At 22.9% G+C, this 21,794-nt stretch overlaps 1 protein-coding gene across 1 annotated transcript in view; it reads left to right on the forward strand.

Annotated features, from left to right (window-relative positions):
* LOC113554086 (corticotropin-releasing factor-binding protein) overlaps window positions 1-21,794 on the forward strand; it is a 43,225-nt gene continuing 21,431 nt past the window's right edge. Inside the window, exon 1 of the mRNA XM_026957773.1 lies at window positions 1-121. Coding sequence (XP_026813574.1) covers window positions 56-121 — 66 coding nt within the window. The 5' untranslated portion in view covers window positions 1-55. The remainder of the gene's footprint in view (window positions 122-21,794) is intronic.

The raw sequence follows: 21,794 nt of genomic DNA on the forward strand, positions 1-21,794 counted from the left end.
TACTGAAACCACGTATCGCGGGACACGCCGTCGGGAACCACACGTTTTTATCACCATGAACCATCTGTTGCTGATCGTTGCCGTCCCAGTACTCGCTACCGCATTCGCCGCTCACGTTCAAGTACGTGTATTAATAATAGTATGATAAAATGATAAAATGAAATTTGAAAAAGAAGCTGTAATATTATATTTGTTTGTTTTTTCATTATAACGTGGTGTGAAAATTATCGATCTTTATTTATTTTTTGTCATTAAAATCATGATGTTATTTTGGTCATATTAAAAAATATAAAACATATAACAGGGATTTATCGCGATTATTGTTTTCATATTATTATCTATAAGGCTTCATTTTCAATTGAATCTTATAAAATGTATTATATACCTATATAATAATTCACCAGCTTAATTTAATATTTTCCGATTTTAAAGGTATGACAACATAATTAAATAATTTACTTAAAATTTATAATACAATAAATAAATAAATAATGATTAATGGCATATACAAATGTATGTTATATGGAATATAGACTACTTAATATTTAATTTAAGTATTGGATTTACATAAATAATACGATTTTGCAGATAGTTTTGTTAAACTTTTTAAATTATTTCATGGACGTTTTAGGTGTTAAAATATTTTATTTTATTAACAATTTTGAGTAACCTTATATTATATGTTTTGGTTATAGAAGGAATAGAGAAAGTATTTGATTTTATAGTTTAAATTGCAGAAACATGTCCAATTGTACATATCAATAAAGTGTTAATGAAAAATAAAATATTAACTATTAGTGCTTTAAAATGTTATTTTAAGTAAAGTAGTTTTATTTATTTCTTAGTAAATGTTCTAAATTAATTTTAAGTAATTAAAAATTACACAAAATAATATATTTATGTTGATTATTTTTAGCATAAGATTGTAAGTTCAATAAGTTTATTTCTATATAACAGAAAATTACATTTTCACTTTTGAAAAATTGGTCTTTAAAACCTAATATAAAATAAATCATATTATTGCAGATTATTTTATGTTTTTAACTTTTTTTTTTTTTTTTGAGTCCAATCAGGATTATTAAAATGGTAAAAATTGATCAATGTCTTACCGTATAGATTTAAAATTAGCTTAATGAGGAACCTAATTATACTACGCGTTATCTAAATTAGTTTTAATTTATGATTTTTGAAATATTCTTTAAATTTTCTTAATAAATAATTACGTACGGCGTTAAAATCTAATATTAATGCTATTTTTAATTATTAATAATGTTTTGTTCTATTTGTAATACAGTAGGTTTAACTAATTTTAACAACAATGTCACAGAATATAATATTACATTGTATTACAAAAATTATTAAAATTATTATGCAATGTATTGTTATGATTAACATATAGCCAATACCATTATACATTAGAATGAAGTTAATAAATTCATACCATACATTGCTTGAAATTAGAGTAAAAATTTTGAAAATTTATTTGAGTATAAAAAATAATAATATACTTTATAACGAGAACAATTTTCTAGTTCTTACCATTAATCTTTTTTAAATTACAACATTGTATTTTCTTAAAGTGTTATTTGTTTGAATATCTAATAATATTATAGTTTGGACTTCAAAAACTTATAAAATATTTTTTTTGCTGAATTAGTTTTTCGTAATATTTTTTTCCTAATTATTTTTAAAAATACGAAGAATTTTATACTTTTAAATTCACTAGATCGAATTAGCTACCCCGGAAAGTATAAGAAATTTATTTTTCCAAAAAAAGCTTAAATATGAGAAAGTATAATTATTTCCCAAGTCTTCAAGGTATTTAGTTTAGATAAATAATAATAATATCCATTTAACCATATTATTTGTTAAAATCATTTTTTAGGCAATTAAAATTTTATCACTAAACTTTCTTTTATTATGTTATTATTTAATTGTTGACATAAATTTTAATACATTATTGATGTGTAGGTCTATATCGTTATAAAAAGGTGAAAAGCATTTATTAGGTTTACATTTATTATAGTGTTCATTGGATGATAATGTAAGATGCATATCTATTTAATTTGCTATCAAATATAAAAAGTTAATAATAAAATACAAATTTATTTTTAAATTATGATTGATTTTAAAAAAAAATGTTTTTAATTTTTAGTTCAATTCAAGTATAGAAAACAATTTGATTCATTGATGTGTTCAGCGTGCAGTTAAGAGGGCGTCACACCCGCATGTGTTGCTTCGTCTTACAAGTACGTAACATAGCAAATTTACACTCTACAAAATTAGAGTGAATCAACCTATTATGAAACTTGATGATAAGAAAATTATCTGTGTTTGTGTGTTGGTTTTTTACGATAGTTAAATTTTTTAGCAAGTTATGCGTATATAACATAACGTAAATTAAAAATGCTCGTAACTCACTTAAAAACTTAATAATCGTAAAAACCAACACACAAATACAGATAATGTTCTTACCATCAAGTTTCATAATAGATCGGTTCACTCTAATTTTTAAACTAAAGGAGCTAAACGTGATCTGCTGGTTATAAATTTGCTATGTTACATTCTTGTAAGACGGAGATAACACATGCGGGTGTTGCGGCCTCTTAATGCTAGTTTCATTGTCTATAATATGTGCGGACTTGTGGTGCTGAATTACTGACTACTTATAATTTATTTGACTGTTGTAGTAGTCAACTGTTGAAGCTAGGTACCTATATAAAATAACTAATAGGGGCACATAGATTATTTAAAATAGCCCATATAATAATATTATACTATAAAAGTAGATATGTTTATTGTATGTATTATATTACATCGCTATCAATTTGTTTTGTAAATTACTAATAAATAATAACTAATAATCAGACTAATTAGTATTTTTGAAAAAGTACTTTTATAAGTATTATAATATAGATAAAGACATTTTTTGGATGTATTCAATTATTTTCTTATACTTACTTTTAGCTTTACTTTAACAAGTTTTGTACAATTGATGCGGTACATACACTACGTATAACATATATATCTATGTAAAGAATATACTGAATTATATTGCGATTGAAAATTAACTGATAAGGGGAGAGATGACGGATTTCCAAGCACTCCTTCAAACCAGAAATTGTAAGATTTATTACTATGGCAAAATAATAATCTGAAGAATAATTAGTCCTTTTGAAAACTTGTTTGACGCACATCTTTAATAATAAATTGTAAAGATAAATAAAATAAATAGTCACATTTATACAACATGATATATTATTATATTATAACAAATTTATCAGGAAAAATATAATCATATTATTCAAAAGTGCTGATTGTATTATGGTGCAAATCAGAAACATAATATAACACGGTTGATAAAATATAAATGTAATATAATATTATGCTATATAAATTTTACAATAAGTACATCTTATACGTTTTTTCAAACTATTAACAAAATGTATTTGTCTTGTAATGGATGGACTATTGAAAAGTATTTAAAATACTAGCTATTTCAATTATTAATTATAAATGAAAATGTACAGGTAGGATATAAGTATCTCCTTATTTCTTCTAAGTTAATTTTAATTTCTTTCAGTGGTAATCACATCGTATTTTATGAGACATTTTCTAATCAAAAAACATAATTTTGTCGTGTAACGTTAAAAAGAAATCATACAGGCAGTGGCGTAAATTGGGTCCAATTTCTGGTGGTGCAGTGGCTTTTTCTCAACTTATAATTGTTTCCAACACACCAATAATCCAACTTCCTAAGTAAAATCCTTCCCCATAAACTATAATATATTTTTCCATAATATATTTCTTTAAATAATAAATATATTTTTAATTATTTTAGCAGTAAAGCCTTTATTATTATAATACAATAAATTCCCGTTACAACGAATACTAATACAACAAAAAATCCCGTTATAACGAAAGTCATAGAAATCCTCTGCCGAAAAGCGGGGTTTATAAAGAGCTTATTCGAATATTTGTTACAACGAAATTTCCGTTATAACGAAAATAAATTCGGTCCCCCGGAGTTCGTTGTAACGGAATTTTACTGTATTAATAAAAAAAGTCAAAAATGTTTTTTATTTATTTTAAGTTGAGACGACGTCCTCTTTCCACAGATTATAGATATTATTCTTTTCTTCGAGCTGCAAAGTAGCTAAACTGCTAAACTACTAAGCCTTTCTTGTCTCATAGTTGTTCTAAGATAACTTTTTAACCTCTTTACACAAGAAAAAGATCTTTCGCAACCTGCTGTATTAGTAGGTATTGTTTAAAATATTTTTAATGTCTCTAAAATTAATAGAAACTTTTTTGAATGTAATTTTGTTTTATGTATTCTATTTTGATTCTAATTTGTCAGGTACTGAATTATTGCCATATTTTTGATTTTACTATTTTAGAAGATAGATAGAATAATAATTTAACTGATAATGTCTAATCCCTAATACATACACGAAAATTACAATTTTGTACCTGTTTATATATTATTATACATTTTAATGATTTGCTGGTGGTGCAAAAACATACCTTTGTACCACCACATTTAAAATGTGGTTGTGCCAGTGCTGAATTTGCACCACCCAGTTTACGCCACTGCATACAGGGTTTGACTTGTAATTTGTCACTCCTGCAAAACATATTTATCATGTATACATTTTCATCTTAATAAATATTGTGTTTTTATTTCTTAATCATTATAATATTATAACTGAAAAAAAAGATTTAAGTTTATAAAAGAAAGTTAAAAAAAAATTAAAATTTTCGCATACAGTAAATATTTTTACACTGTGATTGATCTATAATATTAAATAGTAAAATAAGGTATTTTATACTTAATATTGCCGGTCAAACATTGTATGATTACCGCAATAAGAAATGAAAATGGACTATGAAAGTACTTGCACTAATTTATTTTTTATTAAATTAATAAATAAATTAAGATAATTGTTAATAAACAATTATTATCGATGTACCGGATACCTATTAGTAATAAAAAAAAAATCAATAATTGTACTTTATGTAAGATTTGAAAAACTTTTTTTTTAATTTGAAATATTATATTGATTAAGTATATATAAAAGTAATTTTTATTGTAATGCTCCAATAGGTAAATTTAAAATAAAGCTTTTGTGTTTATTTTGTTTGATCTTAGTTTGAATTCCAATTATTTAACTTAGTATCTCTAAAATTAATTATCTTGTTGTTACCTATTGTAAATGACGGGAGATAAAACAAAAATAAGAATTTCAAGATTGCAAGTACACAATATAACAATATTTAATAAAAATAAAATAAGCTATTATGGTATCTTAAATATATATTGAACATTTATAATAATAGCCTCATGTAAATTATCTTTATGATTAAGGGTTTCAAAGTTTGAAGGTATTTAAGATAATTACTAAATATATGTAAGAGCATTTAGTTTACACATATTTAAAGAATATAAATAATAATGAATTACTTTATCAGATTTGTAGTTAATTCAATTATTTAAACTTTTAAATTTCTATAAAAAAAAAAAAAAACAGAATATTTGAATTTAACTGATAATGTTTTTAAAATTAAAATATTGTCTCTGTGAATCTCTTTTTTAGTGGTTAGTTAAATGTATTCAAAATGTAAATATAATCTCTCAGAAAGTTAAGAATTGGATAAAAGGTACTTCATAGAAGTGCAAACAATGTTAAGGAATTTCAGCCATTGAGACTTTGACTGATCTACACTTAGAAGTGTTTTGCCAATATAATTATTTACTATTGCATTAAAATGTATTACAACACTTTAATATTTTATTTTATTTTTATTTTATTTCATTATTATATTTACGCCTAACGGCAATTACAAAATATATCAATATGTGCAGTATATACATTAGAAGTGATTAAAAATAAATATTTATTTAGATTATCAAAGTATACAATACACGATTATATTTTTCAAGTTTTTTTAAGTTGTTTAAAAATAAATACAATTATATTATTAGTATGATTTTTAAAATTTTTTTTTTTTGTTATTAGTTTATTACATAGAATGAAATATTACATACTTGTAAATTTATTACATATTCTACCCCTAAATTCAAATCTATTTGCTTATTGTTTATTATCAAAACGCTTTTACGCCTATAAAAAGTTTTTCCAAACTTAAAATTTATTTTTTTTTTGTGTGTAACTTACAATTTTCTTGCAACTATCCAATCTGAATAGAGCTTACACATAAAACTTTTTTTAAAGCTTTAATCGCTTTAAAAAGAGTTTTTCGAAAAACAATCATCACTATTAAACCAATAGTTTTAATCGTAATCTCAAATATTGTTGAGCATATAATATATGGCATGGTTTTCTTACGAATATGTGTAAAATACAAATATTTTCTCGAATTGAATATAAACGCGTTAAAAATAACACAGACGTTAAGATGCCTTTAACTATATAAAATATATACATATTTCTTTTGTGAAAAAGTAAATCTAATAACTTTTTGTTGCAAGAAATAGACAGTATTTAGACTTAAATTTGATTAAAAAAATTGTGTAATCAAGTTATATTTTATCCAAGTGTTTTAAACAAATGAAAAAATTATTTGTATGCAACATATAGGTATTTCTCTTTGTCCTTATATTTAAGCTAATTTATTCTGCAATGGCTATAACGCCTCAGCCACTACTGTTAATAAACCATTATTTGTGAATATCATAGTATTATTATATGAATAGGTAACTACATCTAGATTGTTATGTGTTTATTTTTTTATTTGTTATTTGTTTTAAATAAGAAAAACAATTTAAATTAGTATTGTGAGATGTGTCCCTAAAATATTTCGTAATAATATTTATGAATTAAATAATTAGGTTAGGTTAGGTAAATACACCATAAACATATTATAAAAAATACTGATTTGGCTTCACGTAAAAAAAATTGTATTATTCTTACTATAACGTGTTAATTTAATGCCGTTTATAAGATATAATTTTTCTTTTGTTAGTTTTAATATAATTATTGCTACAATAACCGGAAACAATACGTTGTTAAAATAGACGTTATAAAAATGATTTTATTATATGGAGATCTTTTGTTTATGTTGAGAAACTTTTCAAATTAATAAAGTAAATAAGAAACACACGTCATGTCTTACGCATTACGCTAACAAAAGGGCAAACCAGAAATTCTTACAATTCTCAGTAAAATATTTACCTGGGGTATGAATATTTTGCTTATTATTAAAAAATAATTCTAGTGAAATATAATATGTTGTAAAAATAGTATCATTAATTTAAACATTTTATTGTATCAAAATTATTTAGCATTATGCATAATATTAAATTTAATTAAAATGTTAGCATTTAATAATCATTTGATATAGTAAAGAATTTAATTTTAAGTGATAGGAATCTAAAATAAATCAAAAAATATAGTTTATTAAAATAATATATCCATCGTCATTTTTGATTTTATTAACTTGATTAGTTCCGCTTATTTTTTATTCCAACGAATTACCAATTGTTAAGCCAAAATTAAAAATAATAAATACATTCCTAATCCTTCTATACTGCTACACTTTTTGAATTATTTAAATGGTTTGAGTTAATGTTCTATTATTGTGTGTTAAAGCGTTGAACTTACCTTAGATGTGAACGTTTATAAATATTATCATAAGTGCTCATAATTGGATTTATCTATAGTAGTTCAACATATTATACGATCTGTCATGAGCATGTTTCTCAGCAGTATTGAATAAATAATTTTATTGATATTTGTATATAGGTTGTTATTATTTTATTTTAATCAAAAATAAGCCTAAAATTATAGTATTGAAATTCGCGGAATTATAAAATAAATGAAAAATGGACATTCAAAAAAAAAAAAAGAAAATAATAATAATAAAAATGCGTTTGAAGTAATTGTCAAATAATGTAGCAGCTAATCAATATCCTTGTATCACTCGTTTACGCTTTGAAGACTGTAGTATGTTGTGTGTGTACATAATACTAGGTATATTATAATAAATGTATAATGTATATCCAGTAATCTTTTATATTACTATAATTTATTATTATTGACCCTTATTGGGGTTATTTTCGAAGATTATTATTAATTAATTATTCTGGATTTGGTTTTTTCATTAGTATTGTGGTAATGTGGAATCATTTATCCTTGTTGTTTCTAGCACTTTCCAAGTAACACATTTTTCTATTTGTAGAGAATAGTAAGTTATTGGGATCTTTAAATGGTAAACCTATTTAACTATAATTTTAAAATTAATACTGATCATATTCAAATATGTTTGTAAATATTTATGTATACATGTATGTAAGTAATAGTTGATACGAGTATATAGTAGATTTATAATTTTTCAAAGTTTATATTGTCTGAACATACCTAAAACATTGATGTACTATTCTATGGCTAATTCTAATAAGGTTTAATGTATAAACATAATACATTACGTTATGTATGATTTTATGTTATTTTATATATCTCTACTTGTGCCCATATTTATAAATATGACTATTTGTGAAATTTGTATGCCCACTTAATTTGTTTCAAAGAAAATTAAATATTTTCTATTTTTTTTTCACAATTATAGTTGATTGTATATAACAAATATTGATGACGGTATTTTGAAGAGAGCAATTCGATTAATGAACGTTGGGTTGTTCCTGGGAAACCTGAATGTTTGCTGACCAAAACGATCGTGTTTACTAGTTGAGCTATAATTATTTTAAATTTAACTCATCCGGCTAAACAATGAGTTTTCTCGTCACATCTATTAACAGTTTTAATTGAATTGACATTTTTTTTTTATATATAATCGTAATAATTATTTTATGACTATAAAGTATAATAATAATGTAACATACGTACTTGAAAGCTATAAGAAATTAAATAAATTATGTGAATAACAATTAATTTTATGTGACAGTTATTTTTTATGTACATGCCACATAATATAGACAATATAGTAGATACATACTAATACTACACATATAAATATTAATATTTAATAATATTGATAACAATATCATAAATAGTATTTAATTACAGTTACACCTGTGCCAATATAAGATAGTATAATACGCATCCTAATTAATTTGGTAAATTATAAAAATGTTGTGTAATATTTAGGAAAAATATCAGTTACATATTATTTTAATATAATATAGAGTAACTAAATGGCTTATATTTAAATTTAAATGTAAATAAAATGTATATTTTTGTTGTTTGTTCTTTTAAACAATAAGCTTGTTCTTGTCCGCTAATTATTGTTTTAAAGAATCTTATTTTTTAACACCTATTATTGTACTTTAGTAGGGAACAATAGTTTTAGTTTTTAGTTTCATTTATAAACATAATTTAACATTAATAAAATATAGACTTATAATAAAATATATTTTTTAAGAACATATTTTTTTTTATTAAATCAATCATTCAGAGAAATTATTTTTCATTTTTAACGGACAACGATCCAAATTAATCTTTTATGTATTATTTTCAAAAGATCGGACTTTAAAAATATAATGAATATTATACTGTAGTTTCTTATTTAAATTGATTTAAGATTTTCAATGAATAAATTGAGTAGCATCCATAACTATAGTTGAATATTTGATAAAGTAGGTATTGTTAAAATTACTAAAAAGGCTATTTAATTTATTCAAGAAAACATTACTTTTATTAAGATATAACACAATGAGTAATTTATACTTATTCGCTATATAAAATTATTATTTTTACTAAATGTATTATATTAATATTCATAATATACTTAGTATACTTTATTTCTTTTATTTTGTTTAAAATTATTTATACTTTTATATAATATTTTAGTATAAATAGCACAATAAACAATTAGTATTTATTGTGATATTAAAAAATTGTATATTTCCGAAATGTTTGAGTTTAAATAAAAATATTTATTTGTTTTTAAAAATAATTAAAACTATACTACTTTGTTCTTTAAAATTTAAAAGGGAATAAATATTAAAATACTTTATTCGTGCACTAGACTCTAAACGCTCGTATAAGAGTTTTTTTATGATTTTGAATTTTTTTCATCAAAGTGATTGCTCCATAAGTCCATTAATCTTTTAAAATTATTTTTTCTGATTTAGCTTTAGTGTTTGTGTCTATATTTACCGTGTATTTTAAAACTTAAAATATTTAAAACATTTTGGTCAGAAGATTAAAAAATAAATACACCATTATAAGAATATTACTTAATACACAAATTGTATTGTGTTTAAACTTTATTGTTAATTTTTGAATACTTTATATTATGAGATAACCTAATAAACACAGATTAAATAACAATATATTCGTAGGTAACCATTTATAATATTTGTACAAGTATATTTAAATTGTATACTATTTTTCTACCATATCTACCAATTTGATGGTATTTTCGATGCCTCATCAACTTATTAATTTTATACCATTGTGTAATATTTTTATGTATATGTAATATTATACATAATACATAAACACGTAGATTTTAGGTATAAAATTCAAGTATAGGAAACATAGGAAACTACTGATTTTGAGATGAATTACAATGTTCAACCAATAACAATCTATTTTATCAACATATCGGATAATATTTGTGGCTTAAAAATGTTAATATATACGTGATGACGTTTCATAACGTTAATCTCGATCAATACCTACCTTTCTCCCTAATTATTATTCTTTTTTTTATTATTCGTTTTATGAATAATATTATTATTATATCGCTAGATGGTACCTACTTCACTATATTAGTTTGTTGAAGATTTAAAAATCAATGCTAATGTTTTATTTATAAATTGTATAAGTTTATATATAAATTAACATATTAACTTTTTTATTTTTTAGTGAAATCAGACATATAAATAAACTTTGAATGTTTTTAATCGATACGAAAAAAAACTAATAAACTTGGCCGATATGCACTCAGTTTACAAAAAAAAAAAAAAATCAAGATAAAAAATAACGGTTGTGGAAGAAATTTTAGTTGCAAATCGCAGTAAAGAATATTCTATAAAAAATAATATAAAATCTGCATGGTATATTTTTATTTTGACCTGTGTATTAACACTTGTAAGTTATAAGAAACGCTAAACCTATTTACAAAACTTTGTTCTGTTCGATGTTATATATTATTATGGTATTTTTAGTGTTCTAACGCTACAAAATGCGTGGACCGTCTGGTATTAAATGGAATATGGGTACTTTCATGTCCCGAGATGTATTAACACACACACACACACACAATTATACTAATGTACATGCATAATAAGCTACAAGTATAGGGATTTTAAAGGTACAGTCCATTGCTTGAATTCTGTTATGTTATATATTTTATTAATTGGGATAAATAAGATCCTGCTGCCATTTGTCATTTAATACATAATATTCTAATATACTGTAGAGGTAGTTTAAAATTGAATTATTTCTAGTATCATGTCGAAAATATAATAATTAATAATATAATATACTACTTGCTACTATAATTTGTCAGCGAATAACATGAGATTTCGTTAAAACAATTATACACTGTATCATGGATATACCTGTTAATAGATTTTATGAATTTAAATTTGTACGTGTTACATAATTTTAATGTTTATCGTTTATAGTAGATTCTGCCATAAGCGGTTAAATAATTGGCTTTATTATGATGCTACAATCATAAAAAAGACAGAATAACAGATTACAGTAGATCAGATTATATATAATAAGAACATTGTCTGTGTTTGTAATTTAAATTTTTAAGTAAGCAATGAATAATAACCCGGATCTCATAAATAAAACAGTTAACCCTAGACTTCATCTCCTAAGACCACTCTTGAAATTCAAAATTTCACTATCTAATAAACTCACCATATACAAATCAATAATTCAACAAATCAAGATATATAGTATTCAGTTATGAGGTTCTGCGGAGCCCTCTAATATTAAAACACTTAAGGCGCATCAATCCATCTAATTACGATTAATAATGCCTTTTTCTTGGTATTTCACAAACAAAAATCTCCATAAATACTTAAAAATTCTTAACTTTAATCAATTAACCAAACTATATAACTAAAAATTGCATTGTAAATTAAATTCTTGCAGTAACCTATTAATAAAACTGCTACCCTTTTTCTCGCTTTTTGTTAATGTTCATCTAAGACACAAAAGACATAAAAATGTAAGCCATGAGCATGCAAAATATTACAATATGAAAATACTCATAACTTACTTAAAAATTATAATATCGCAAGAATACATAATTTCTTACCTTTGAGTTTAATTATAAGTCAATTCACTCTAATATTAAAGTTAAAAACATTAAATTGATTTTACTGAAGATACATTTTTTGTTATAAGTTTTATTTAACTATATTTTTTCAAGCAGAAAGAATACTTAAAAAATTTTAAAAAGGTTTTTCATTTATGTTATATAATTTTATCATGATTATTGATTACTAATCATTGATTTGTGCCAACTTTTAGATTCTGAGCAGAGAGATGAATGTAATGATCTTACAACCATGTGTGTTGTATAATTAATAACAAATAATAATAAAACAATGTAGTGATAATATAAGAACCGAGAAGAAAAATATTTGAATAGTAACGTTTGTAATAATAAATAGCGTTTTATCTGAATTTAATGTATGGCTAACTAAGAAGGACGACCCTGTTTAACATTGTGGTGTATATTATGTCTTTGTGAATTGTACGTAGTAAATTAACCTGTTAAATTGATAGAGTTTTGATGTAGCTTTAAATAAATTTAAGGCTACATTCAATAAATTGAGTATTTAAGTCTTTATGTAGAATAAGTTGTTTTATAATCCAAGGGTGTTTGCGATTATTCTAAGTATTTTATTTTGAAAGATTTTTATTTTTTTAATGTGAGAAGATGTGCATTTTTATCAGATCGAGCAAGCGTAGGTGAGTTGTGGGAGTAATTGTGGGAGTAGGATTTATTTGTGTTTTTAAAGAAAGCATTTTTTATATAAAGTAGATGTTTTATTTAGAACAGGATATAACATTGAAAGGCGCTTGTACTCTCGTCGTAGTTTAGTTGAAATATGGGGCTTTCACTCGAGCCTTTTGTCTAATGTTACACCGACGTATATTACTAACGCTGCCAAGGTATATTTTAGTTACCAAATTTTAATTACGTGTAAGTAGGGTAGCGATGTAAGCTAAGTATAACTTGCGGTATATATTTAAGAAAGTCATTTTTTGTATTTTCAAATTATATCCCCAATCCTAAAATATCATAGATATTGCTATTAAATGTATTATATAAAAAATAAGTAATACAAAGCCATTTTTATTATTGAATATTGTTTGAATAAATATTAAACTATTTAAAAACATAAGTTTTTTTTATATTAAGATTTGAATTTTTTTTTTTAACCCAAGAATTTAATACAAGTACCGCTTTTATTATATGTAATTATAATTTACTATAATTGTAAGTACAAAAATGTTTTTTAATTGATTAAAGTTTGAATTAAGTAGTTTTTTTTTATGATATTGTAGTTTTTTGGATTTGTTTTATTAATGTGTTCGTGTTTGGAACCATTTGAGTGTATCGTTTTTGAGTAACTTTATATTTAAAAAACGTTCTTTAAACTCATGTACAGTAAAATAATTTCGGTTCAGATTAATTTTTTTCGTTTCAAGTTTGTGATAACTTATAATATATAACTATCTAACGTTAAAGTGACTTGAGTGAAGTGAGATGAATCTTCTCAATATTCTGTAACTATATCCTATTTGGTTTATTATTATTTTTATTTGTTTTGTCTTTGTTGATGAAAGTTTGAAACTTAAATTGTTTCTTAATATTTTATTCGTACTTGACTGGCTGCAGTTAATAATCATAAGTTTGTAGTTTATTAATATATAAGACATATATACATATATTTTTTTAAACAAAACACATTGTTATATCTACTACCTTTAAACAGAGCTTGTGTTGGTAGTAGAATGTTACATGTTATAAACTTAAATTACATATATTACAGTAAAATATTGATTATACATCAGTGTAAAGGAAAAAATAAATAAAAAATAAAAAATAGAAATTACTTAAATTAGAAATTAGATCTTATAGTTTTTTTTTATATATATAATGAAAGGCATAGAATTGAAAAAGTAGATTCTAAATAGTCAACGAATCTGTCCAATATTTTTATTAGTGTAATTTAGATGTTGTAAGTTCTATTACGTTTTAAATATATATTATTGTTTATACTTTATAGTTTATAGGAATCTTTTTAACAATAAGTGTTTGTGAATTTTTTGTAAAGTAAATTAATAGGTAGTACGCTAAAATATTTAGAATTTAGTTTAGTTAGCCTAACTGTTTGCGCACGTAAATATTGAGCCATCTGTTTGCGAGTTGCAAAAATTGTTAATGTATATTATAAATAAAATTGGGCTTAAAATGCTTTCTTGGGGGACACTATAGTTAATTCTAATTAATCCTAGTTCATTTTCTAAAACGTAATTTTCATAAACATTTGCATTCTGTCGTTTAAATAACTCGAGAATCGGTTATAGCTACGATTGTTTATTTCAAAAATTGGTAAAATGTTTAACAGAATTTTTTGGTCGACAAATGCTTTAGTTTTTAGTAAAATCTTGGAAAATTCTCAAAGTTTTATCACCAATATCCAATGCTTTATACATGTATATATATATACTTAGAAGTACTATAAATTGTATCCACAGTGCCTATACTTGACCTAAATTCAAATTGATTATTTGAAAGAAGATGATATTTTTCAAGAAACAAGTCTTGATTTCACAATATTTTTTAATATTTTTGAAAAATTATATGACATTGAAATTTGTTTATAATTACTTATACTTACTTTGTTTCCTTTTTGAAAAGAGATTTAACTATTGCTAATTTAAATTACGTTGTAAAAATACCTTCAGATAAACTATGCGCGTGCTAGAGGGCCAGATATAAATTATGAAATAGTTTTTTAGTAGTTTGATTGATAATTTATTAAAGCCTGCAGCAGTATATACATATATATATATAATATAATTTCGATGATCAGCTGTTCTATCTTTAACATAAAATAGTATGAAATTCACGAATGCAGCGTCTGACTTTTATAAAAATTATAATAAGGATACGGTAAAATATGTTTGAAAATTATCCGGGCTACTCAAATCCCTGCACATCTCTTCTTAAAACACTAACTTTGTATATTATAATATCACAGGCGTTTAATTATCTTATTTACAAATAGGTACTTGTTTGTTCTACATAATTTTAGTTTGTTAATTTTAGCCAATAAAAAATTGACATAGCTTAAGATTTCTTTAAAAAGTATTTATTAATAGTTTAGCTGATACACCCTCTTTCTACTCCACTAATAATTTTAAAATTATTCAGCTTTACACTTGTCTATGTGTTCCATCACTTGTATGTTGATGCCAGCCGTGTTACAAATTATAGTGATCGTCCGCTTGTGTCTGGCTAATAACTTTAACAGCCAGATTCCTGCCTAGCTTATAGCTATTGCTACTTCATTGAATTATATTAATATATATTTTATATTTAATCAGTATTATTGGGACTTGACAGTTATAAACAATAACATGTATGTATTACGTCGTATTATATGAAGTTAAACATTTTTAAAAATAGTACAAATTATAAATGTTTAACGGTGCGCTTTTACAACTTTTTTTGGAACAGAAAACGTTAAAGATGTACATTGCACAATAAATGGATTATGTCCTATACAAACGGTTTCTTGAAAATGTCTTATTATATATATATACATATATACACACAAACATCAGCACCACGGTGTATTTTATAATGCAATATAAAACCTAAAGAATACAAAGAACTTTTACTTTCACATCGAAATAGCGACAAAAAACAATAATAGGATTTTTATTTTCTATATATTGAGGTGGGGGAGTCTACTTAAGTTAAGGGAACAAAGTTCTCGCCTTAGGAAATAAGCAATGTGTTTGTATTGTTAGAAAAACTACATCGTAGAAAAAAATATAAAGACATGAAGCAACCAATAAAAGTATGAGCTACGTACTATTAATATGTAGCTATTTGTATAATATACTGTTAAAATAAATACGCGATTTTTGTAAATAGTCATCGAATCCATTACACGACCTTATTATTGGTACTATGGTTTACTTTTGTATTATAATAGGAAAAATGTATATATTATATTAAACAATTTATTTTGGATTCTCGTCATTATTGTTATTTTATAACAATGATGATCGTTATATTCTTTGGTATATCGTCTTTCTTATTATTTTATTAAATATAGTAACTGTTAGGTATCTATAAGGCTTGGTAAAATCAAAAATAAATAGTATGATTAATTTAATTTGAGTGAATATTAGTAATATTATTTTTATAAGTAATAAAATAAAATAGGTATTTTAGTATTTTACAAAATACAGTAACGCTATAAGTAGGAGAACACAGGGCAAAGCCGACTAAAAAAAAAAAAAATACCTTTTCAATTATTGAGGATCTAAAGATATACTTAGGTAATATATTTGCACAGTTGTATCAAGTAACTTCTTGTTTACAATATTCAGTTACAATGCAGTAAATATCGATCATATTTGTAATTTAATAAGTCGTTAACATTTTTTTAAACATTTTATCAGGTTTTCCCAGATACCGGGACAAAATTGATTTGTAATGGATACCAATACATGGTATAAGCCATAAGGTTAGGTTAATAATTATTAAAAAAAAATATAGATTATCAAGTTTTGTTTCAAATGATAAACTCAAATATTTATAAATAATTATTGTATTGTAATTATAGTATAAAATGTTTTATAAATTGCCTATATATTTAAGACATAATTAATTTAATATACAATCGATTTCACTCCATCGGTTTTTCCTGAAGCATATTATTTACGAAATTGTTGATTAATCATATAATATTATAGATAAATATTGTTTAGTGAGTGAATAATCTTTACAAGTTGTAGATTCATACTAGACGTGTATGATACTTGTAATATAATTTTATCATATTAAAATTAAAAATTAAAAATATAGAAATAGGCATAGTAATAATTATCATTAAAATGTTCGTTATTATATAATAATTCAAACCAAAAAGTTCCATTTAATGTAAGCAGTGTTAACAGCGTGTTTTATGATAAGGAATAAAATAAATCTAAAACTAATAATTTTCATCCATTGAATAATGCGTAATAAGCATTTTACCCTGTGTTCTTCTTACTTAAAATAATAGTTAGACATTTATCTTTACATCTTTTAACTATACATATTAATGTATTTACTATACCTACCTATCATATTGTGAAGTATTAATTTTTATTTAATTTGTAATCCTATAAGCTATAAGAACGGATTATAAATTGCTCATATTTTTTTTTTATAATTAAAATTTATTAATTAGCTTTTTCGAATAATATAGATTTATTTTATATAATAATAAATAATAAATATAATTAATATTATTTCATTTTATAATATACTTAACATTATTTATTGTTGAAAACAATCTATTTATTTATGGGTTGAACTTTTAATTTTGGAAACGATTGCCATTATCACGGATATTTAATAATATTATATAATTATATTCACTTCACATATCTAAATAATTTAAGTACATCTCCTTATTAAACCATTGCAAGCTAATAACTATGTAGTTGATGAAGAAACAATAAAAAAAAAAATATATTATAATATAAGTACTTCAATTTACTGGTTTACTGATTGTTAAAAATGACAAATATAATACACAGTAGTATTTCTATTTAATGTAACACTGTATATAACGAGTTATTTTATGGAACTATAAGTTGTTTTTATTTAACAAATACATTTCGTGTTATTTTTTGTATAAAAACTTAAAAATAACTATTGTATTCATCTTAAATAGGTATTTAGAAATTAAAATCTCACCAATACGACTTATTAAATAATTGCGATCATTTTTATTGTCAAATTGTAAGAATGGCACAAAAGTATTTTAACAGGATATCAGAAAGTTTTTTGACAACAATGAATAAAAAAATTTAATTTACATAATGAATATAATTTGAATGTATTTATTTTATTGTATTTTAATTAATTAATTAATATTATAAATACATATTATTATATATCATTATTTAAATACATTCCATACACTATAAATGAATTTTTAGTGAAAAAAATATTAATTATTTTTAACAAATATTTTCAAAGAATCTTCAAGTTCGTTAACTAAAGATTCCACTGTATATGTTTTTAATGTTTGCTAACTGAATACAGTAGCATTTATGGGTACTAATAAGTGATTTGATTAAATTATTTATGTAAAATAGTATATAGGTATATTTATCATAATTTGAAAGTATGGAATTCACAACTAAAAGAACAGATAACATATTGAAACATAATTTCTTTTGTGGAATAATTCATATTTTTTGACTCACGATACTGCAGTGTTAATAATTATCATTTTAATAGGTGTACAACATATTACTCTGAGACATTTACCGTCAGAAAACAACAGATTTGAGTAAACTTTTGCATAAATAAATTCAAACAGTAAAAGCATAACATTAAACTCAAATTTTAACGGTAGATAACTTTTTTTACAATCGGATGAAACGAACTTAATGTACTTATTTTAAATGATTTCTAACTTGTATTTTTGTTTAATATTATGTGTATTTGAAGATATTCAAATTGGTTTTATATATGATAACATTTTCCAATTATTTTAAATTCTTTTTGAGTTATTTAGTAACTGGTACAAAAACATTTAAAATACATAAGTACAATTTTTTTTCTATATTATACTTGTGGAGTTAGATTTGTAACAAAACTCGTCAAAATTGAAAAATTGTAAATTATTTGTTGTTTGAAATTCATGAAAACTTTTAATTTTGTACATAAGTTTTGAAAATGTAATACAGATTCTTCACGAATAGTTTGTACTGAAACCATAAAACATAAAAAACGTATAAAAAACATTATATATATTATAGATATATTAAGTTAGAATTTGGAATACTTACTTATTTAAACAATTAATAATGATGTTAAATATTTTGTTATAACTTAAAATTAAACACTATCTATTTATTGTAATTTAAAACTTTTACATAATAATTATATTATATTATTTTGAATTTTATTTTATGTAATAACATTATTAATTTGTTTTAAGACCGTTTTCGCTCAGAATCTTTTTTCGTATACAATGATATATCATCGATTTTCAATTTAAAACAGCTATAATAGTGATCCACTCGACACCTAATAGTGTACATAGTAGAACTTATAAAATTTTCCTAGGTCTTTTGATACTTATTAACTTAACTAATTTTCAAATATTTAAATAAACATATATTATATATAGTCTTAACGTAAAAATAAATATTATAATTTATAATTCATTTATTACATTATTAATCTTCGAAAAAATTTTTGCAATGGGTAAAATTAATAACTTTTTTGGTAATTATTAATTATTGGTTACATAATATATATAATATTAGTCGATAGTTTTAGCTGCACATTCATTTTACATATTTTATGTGTTGGTTTACTGCTTTATTTAATTAAATCTTAAAATTGAATAATACATTTTTTTTTGCCAATATATTTTGAATTATTTATTTTTATTTTTATTTGGTAGTCGGTTGACATAAAATCTAATCAGTAATAAAAAATCACATTTATGTTTAAAGATTTGTTGTGATATACCATTTACAGTACACTACTTATAACGATATCCGTAAATAACACCTTTGTCTATGAAATAAGAAGGTCAAAAATTATTGAGCCCATTTTATTGAGCAGTATTTCATGGTTATACTTTAAAGACTAAGCCTTAATATATTTTATTTTTATCTGAAACTTTTTTTATATATAATGCGTAGAATATACATTTTGTTTCAAAAGTTTTTCATGTTTTAACTCATACGGACGAAATAATATAAAATCCATTTTGATTTCAGTTTTATTGCATGTTGGTATAAATATTGATTTTAGTATACTATAGACTCCTAAATTGTATAACGTTATTCCTATAACATGAGATATCTGTATACTTACGTATTTAATATAATTTATAATTATTAAACTAATACAATTAAAATATATCTATAATACAAATGCAGTTAAATCAGCGCATGTTAAACGTTTCATGTATAGTGTATATCTGAATAATAATAAAGGTATAGACAGGCAGAGACTACTAAAAGTATAAGTTGATGAGCATGAAAACAATTAATCACGAATTAATACACATTTATTTCTCAAGAATTCTTAATGAAGATGTTTTCAATTTATGTAACGTTGTATACATAATTATTTATATGATTTATTATAAATTATCATGTTAATATAATCGATCTTTTGAAGTTTCATTAGCCTATTTATACTTGTTACTAGATAAATTACGTTACTGCGTTAGGTTAGGCCTAATAGAATCATATAGACACTATCCATTATTGTCAAGAATAAAAACAATTTTTCATTACGTATATTAATAAAATATTCACTTCTCTTTGAAATAAAAATGCAAATCTCAGACAACAGCAATTAGTTGCCGATCTCTTTAAGTTTATAAATTACACAAATTCCTGCACTTTCTTTAAAATTTTAATAAACTTCTTATTTTTTATTCAAAATTTATAATATTTGATTACTTGATGTTATCCAGATTATAGACGTACATTTTGATTATATATACTATTTTAGATTTTTTGGTGCAAGTATAAACTAATTATGAAGAACTTTTTATTTAATTTCAAAGTTTTGTCATAAAGCAACATTTTTTCATAAATATTTAAATTATCTATAATTATATCAAGAGTCAAAATATTTTTAAAATCATATAATTTAAATGTGAAAATTTCAAGTATTTAAGATTAATGATTATTCGTTTTATAATTATTATTACAAAATAAGAATTTTTTTTTAATATTTTTAAAAATTCCAATTTTTTTCTACTTTGTTTTTTTTATTTTTCAGTTGTTAAGAAAAATACTGCCAATGTTTTACTTTTGACTCCCCTCCCTAAAGTATGAACTAGATTTATATTCCTACCAAAAAATAAATTTAAGTTTAAAATTAAATCTTTTTTTAAAAGTGTTTTCAGGCACAAAAACACATATCATAGAAAAATCAATATATTCACCAATCCACTTGTAATCTAAAACTAATAACGAAAAGCTAATTTTCAAAATTGGAATAACATTGTAAACTTTCTTTACACTTGATGATGTATATCAATGTATTAAATACAATTTTAAATACTTCTTTAAATACTTACAACATATCTCTAATCTAGTATACGAATGGCATAGTACAGTTATTAAGATTTAAGAAGACCTTTATTGTTATTTTTAATTTTTGATTAAAATATTAAAACTAGAAAATGTAATGTATATTCTTCTCTTCATATTGGCTTTTAACATTATTGCCGTATTATAAGTTGTTTATTATGTTTAAAGTAAAAGAGTTCAGAATTTAAATTTTTATCCTCCACTCTTTGGCTCTTTAACGCACCAAATATTGTTTTTAAATAACTTAATTATAATTTTTATTTATTACAATAATTTGTAATCTCACAATTTAATCAAACGTAATACTATATAATAATTAATGAATTAGATCTTGTTAATGTTTTCGATATAAACACTTTGAATCATGAGTCTGGGTTAATACTCAATATATAACGAAATTAATATTAAATTACCTTTAAAACTTATATTAATAAATTTAAAATCAATACGATGTACTAATATAAAATA

The sequence above is a fragment of the Rhopalosiphum maidis genome, chromosome 2, assembly GCF_003676215.2.
Source record: "Rhopalosiphum maidis isolate BTI-1 chromosome 2, ASM367621v3, whole genome shotgun sequence".
NCBI classification, from domain to species: domain Eukaryota; kingdom Metazoa; phylum Arthropoda; class Insecta; order Hemiptera; family Aphididae; genus Rhopalosiphum; species Rhopalosiphum maidis.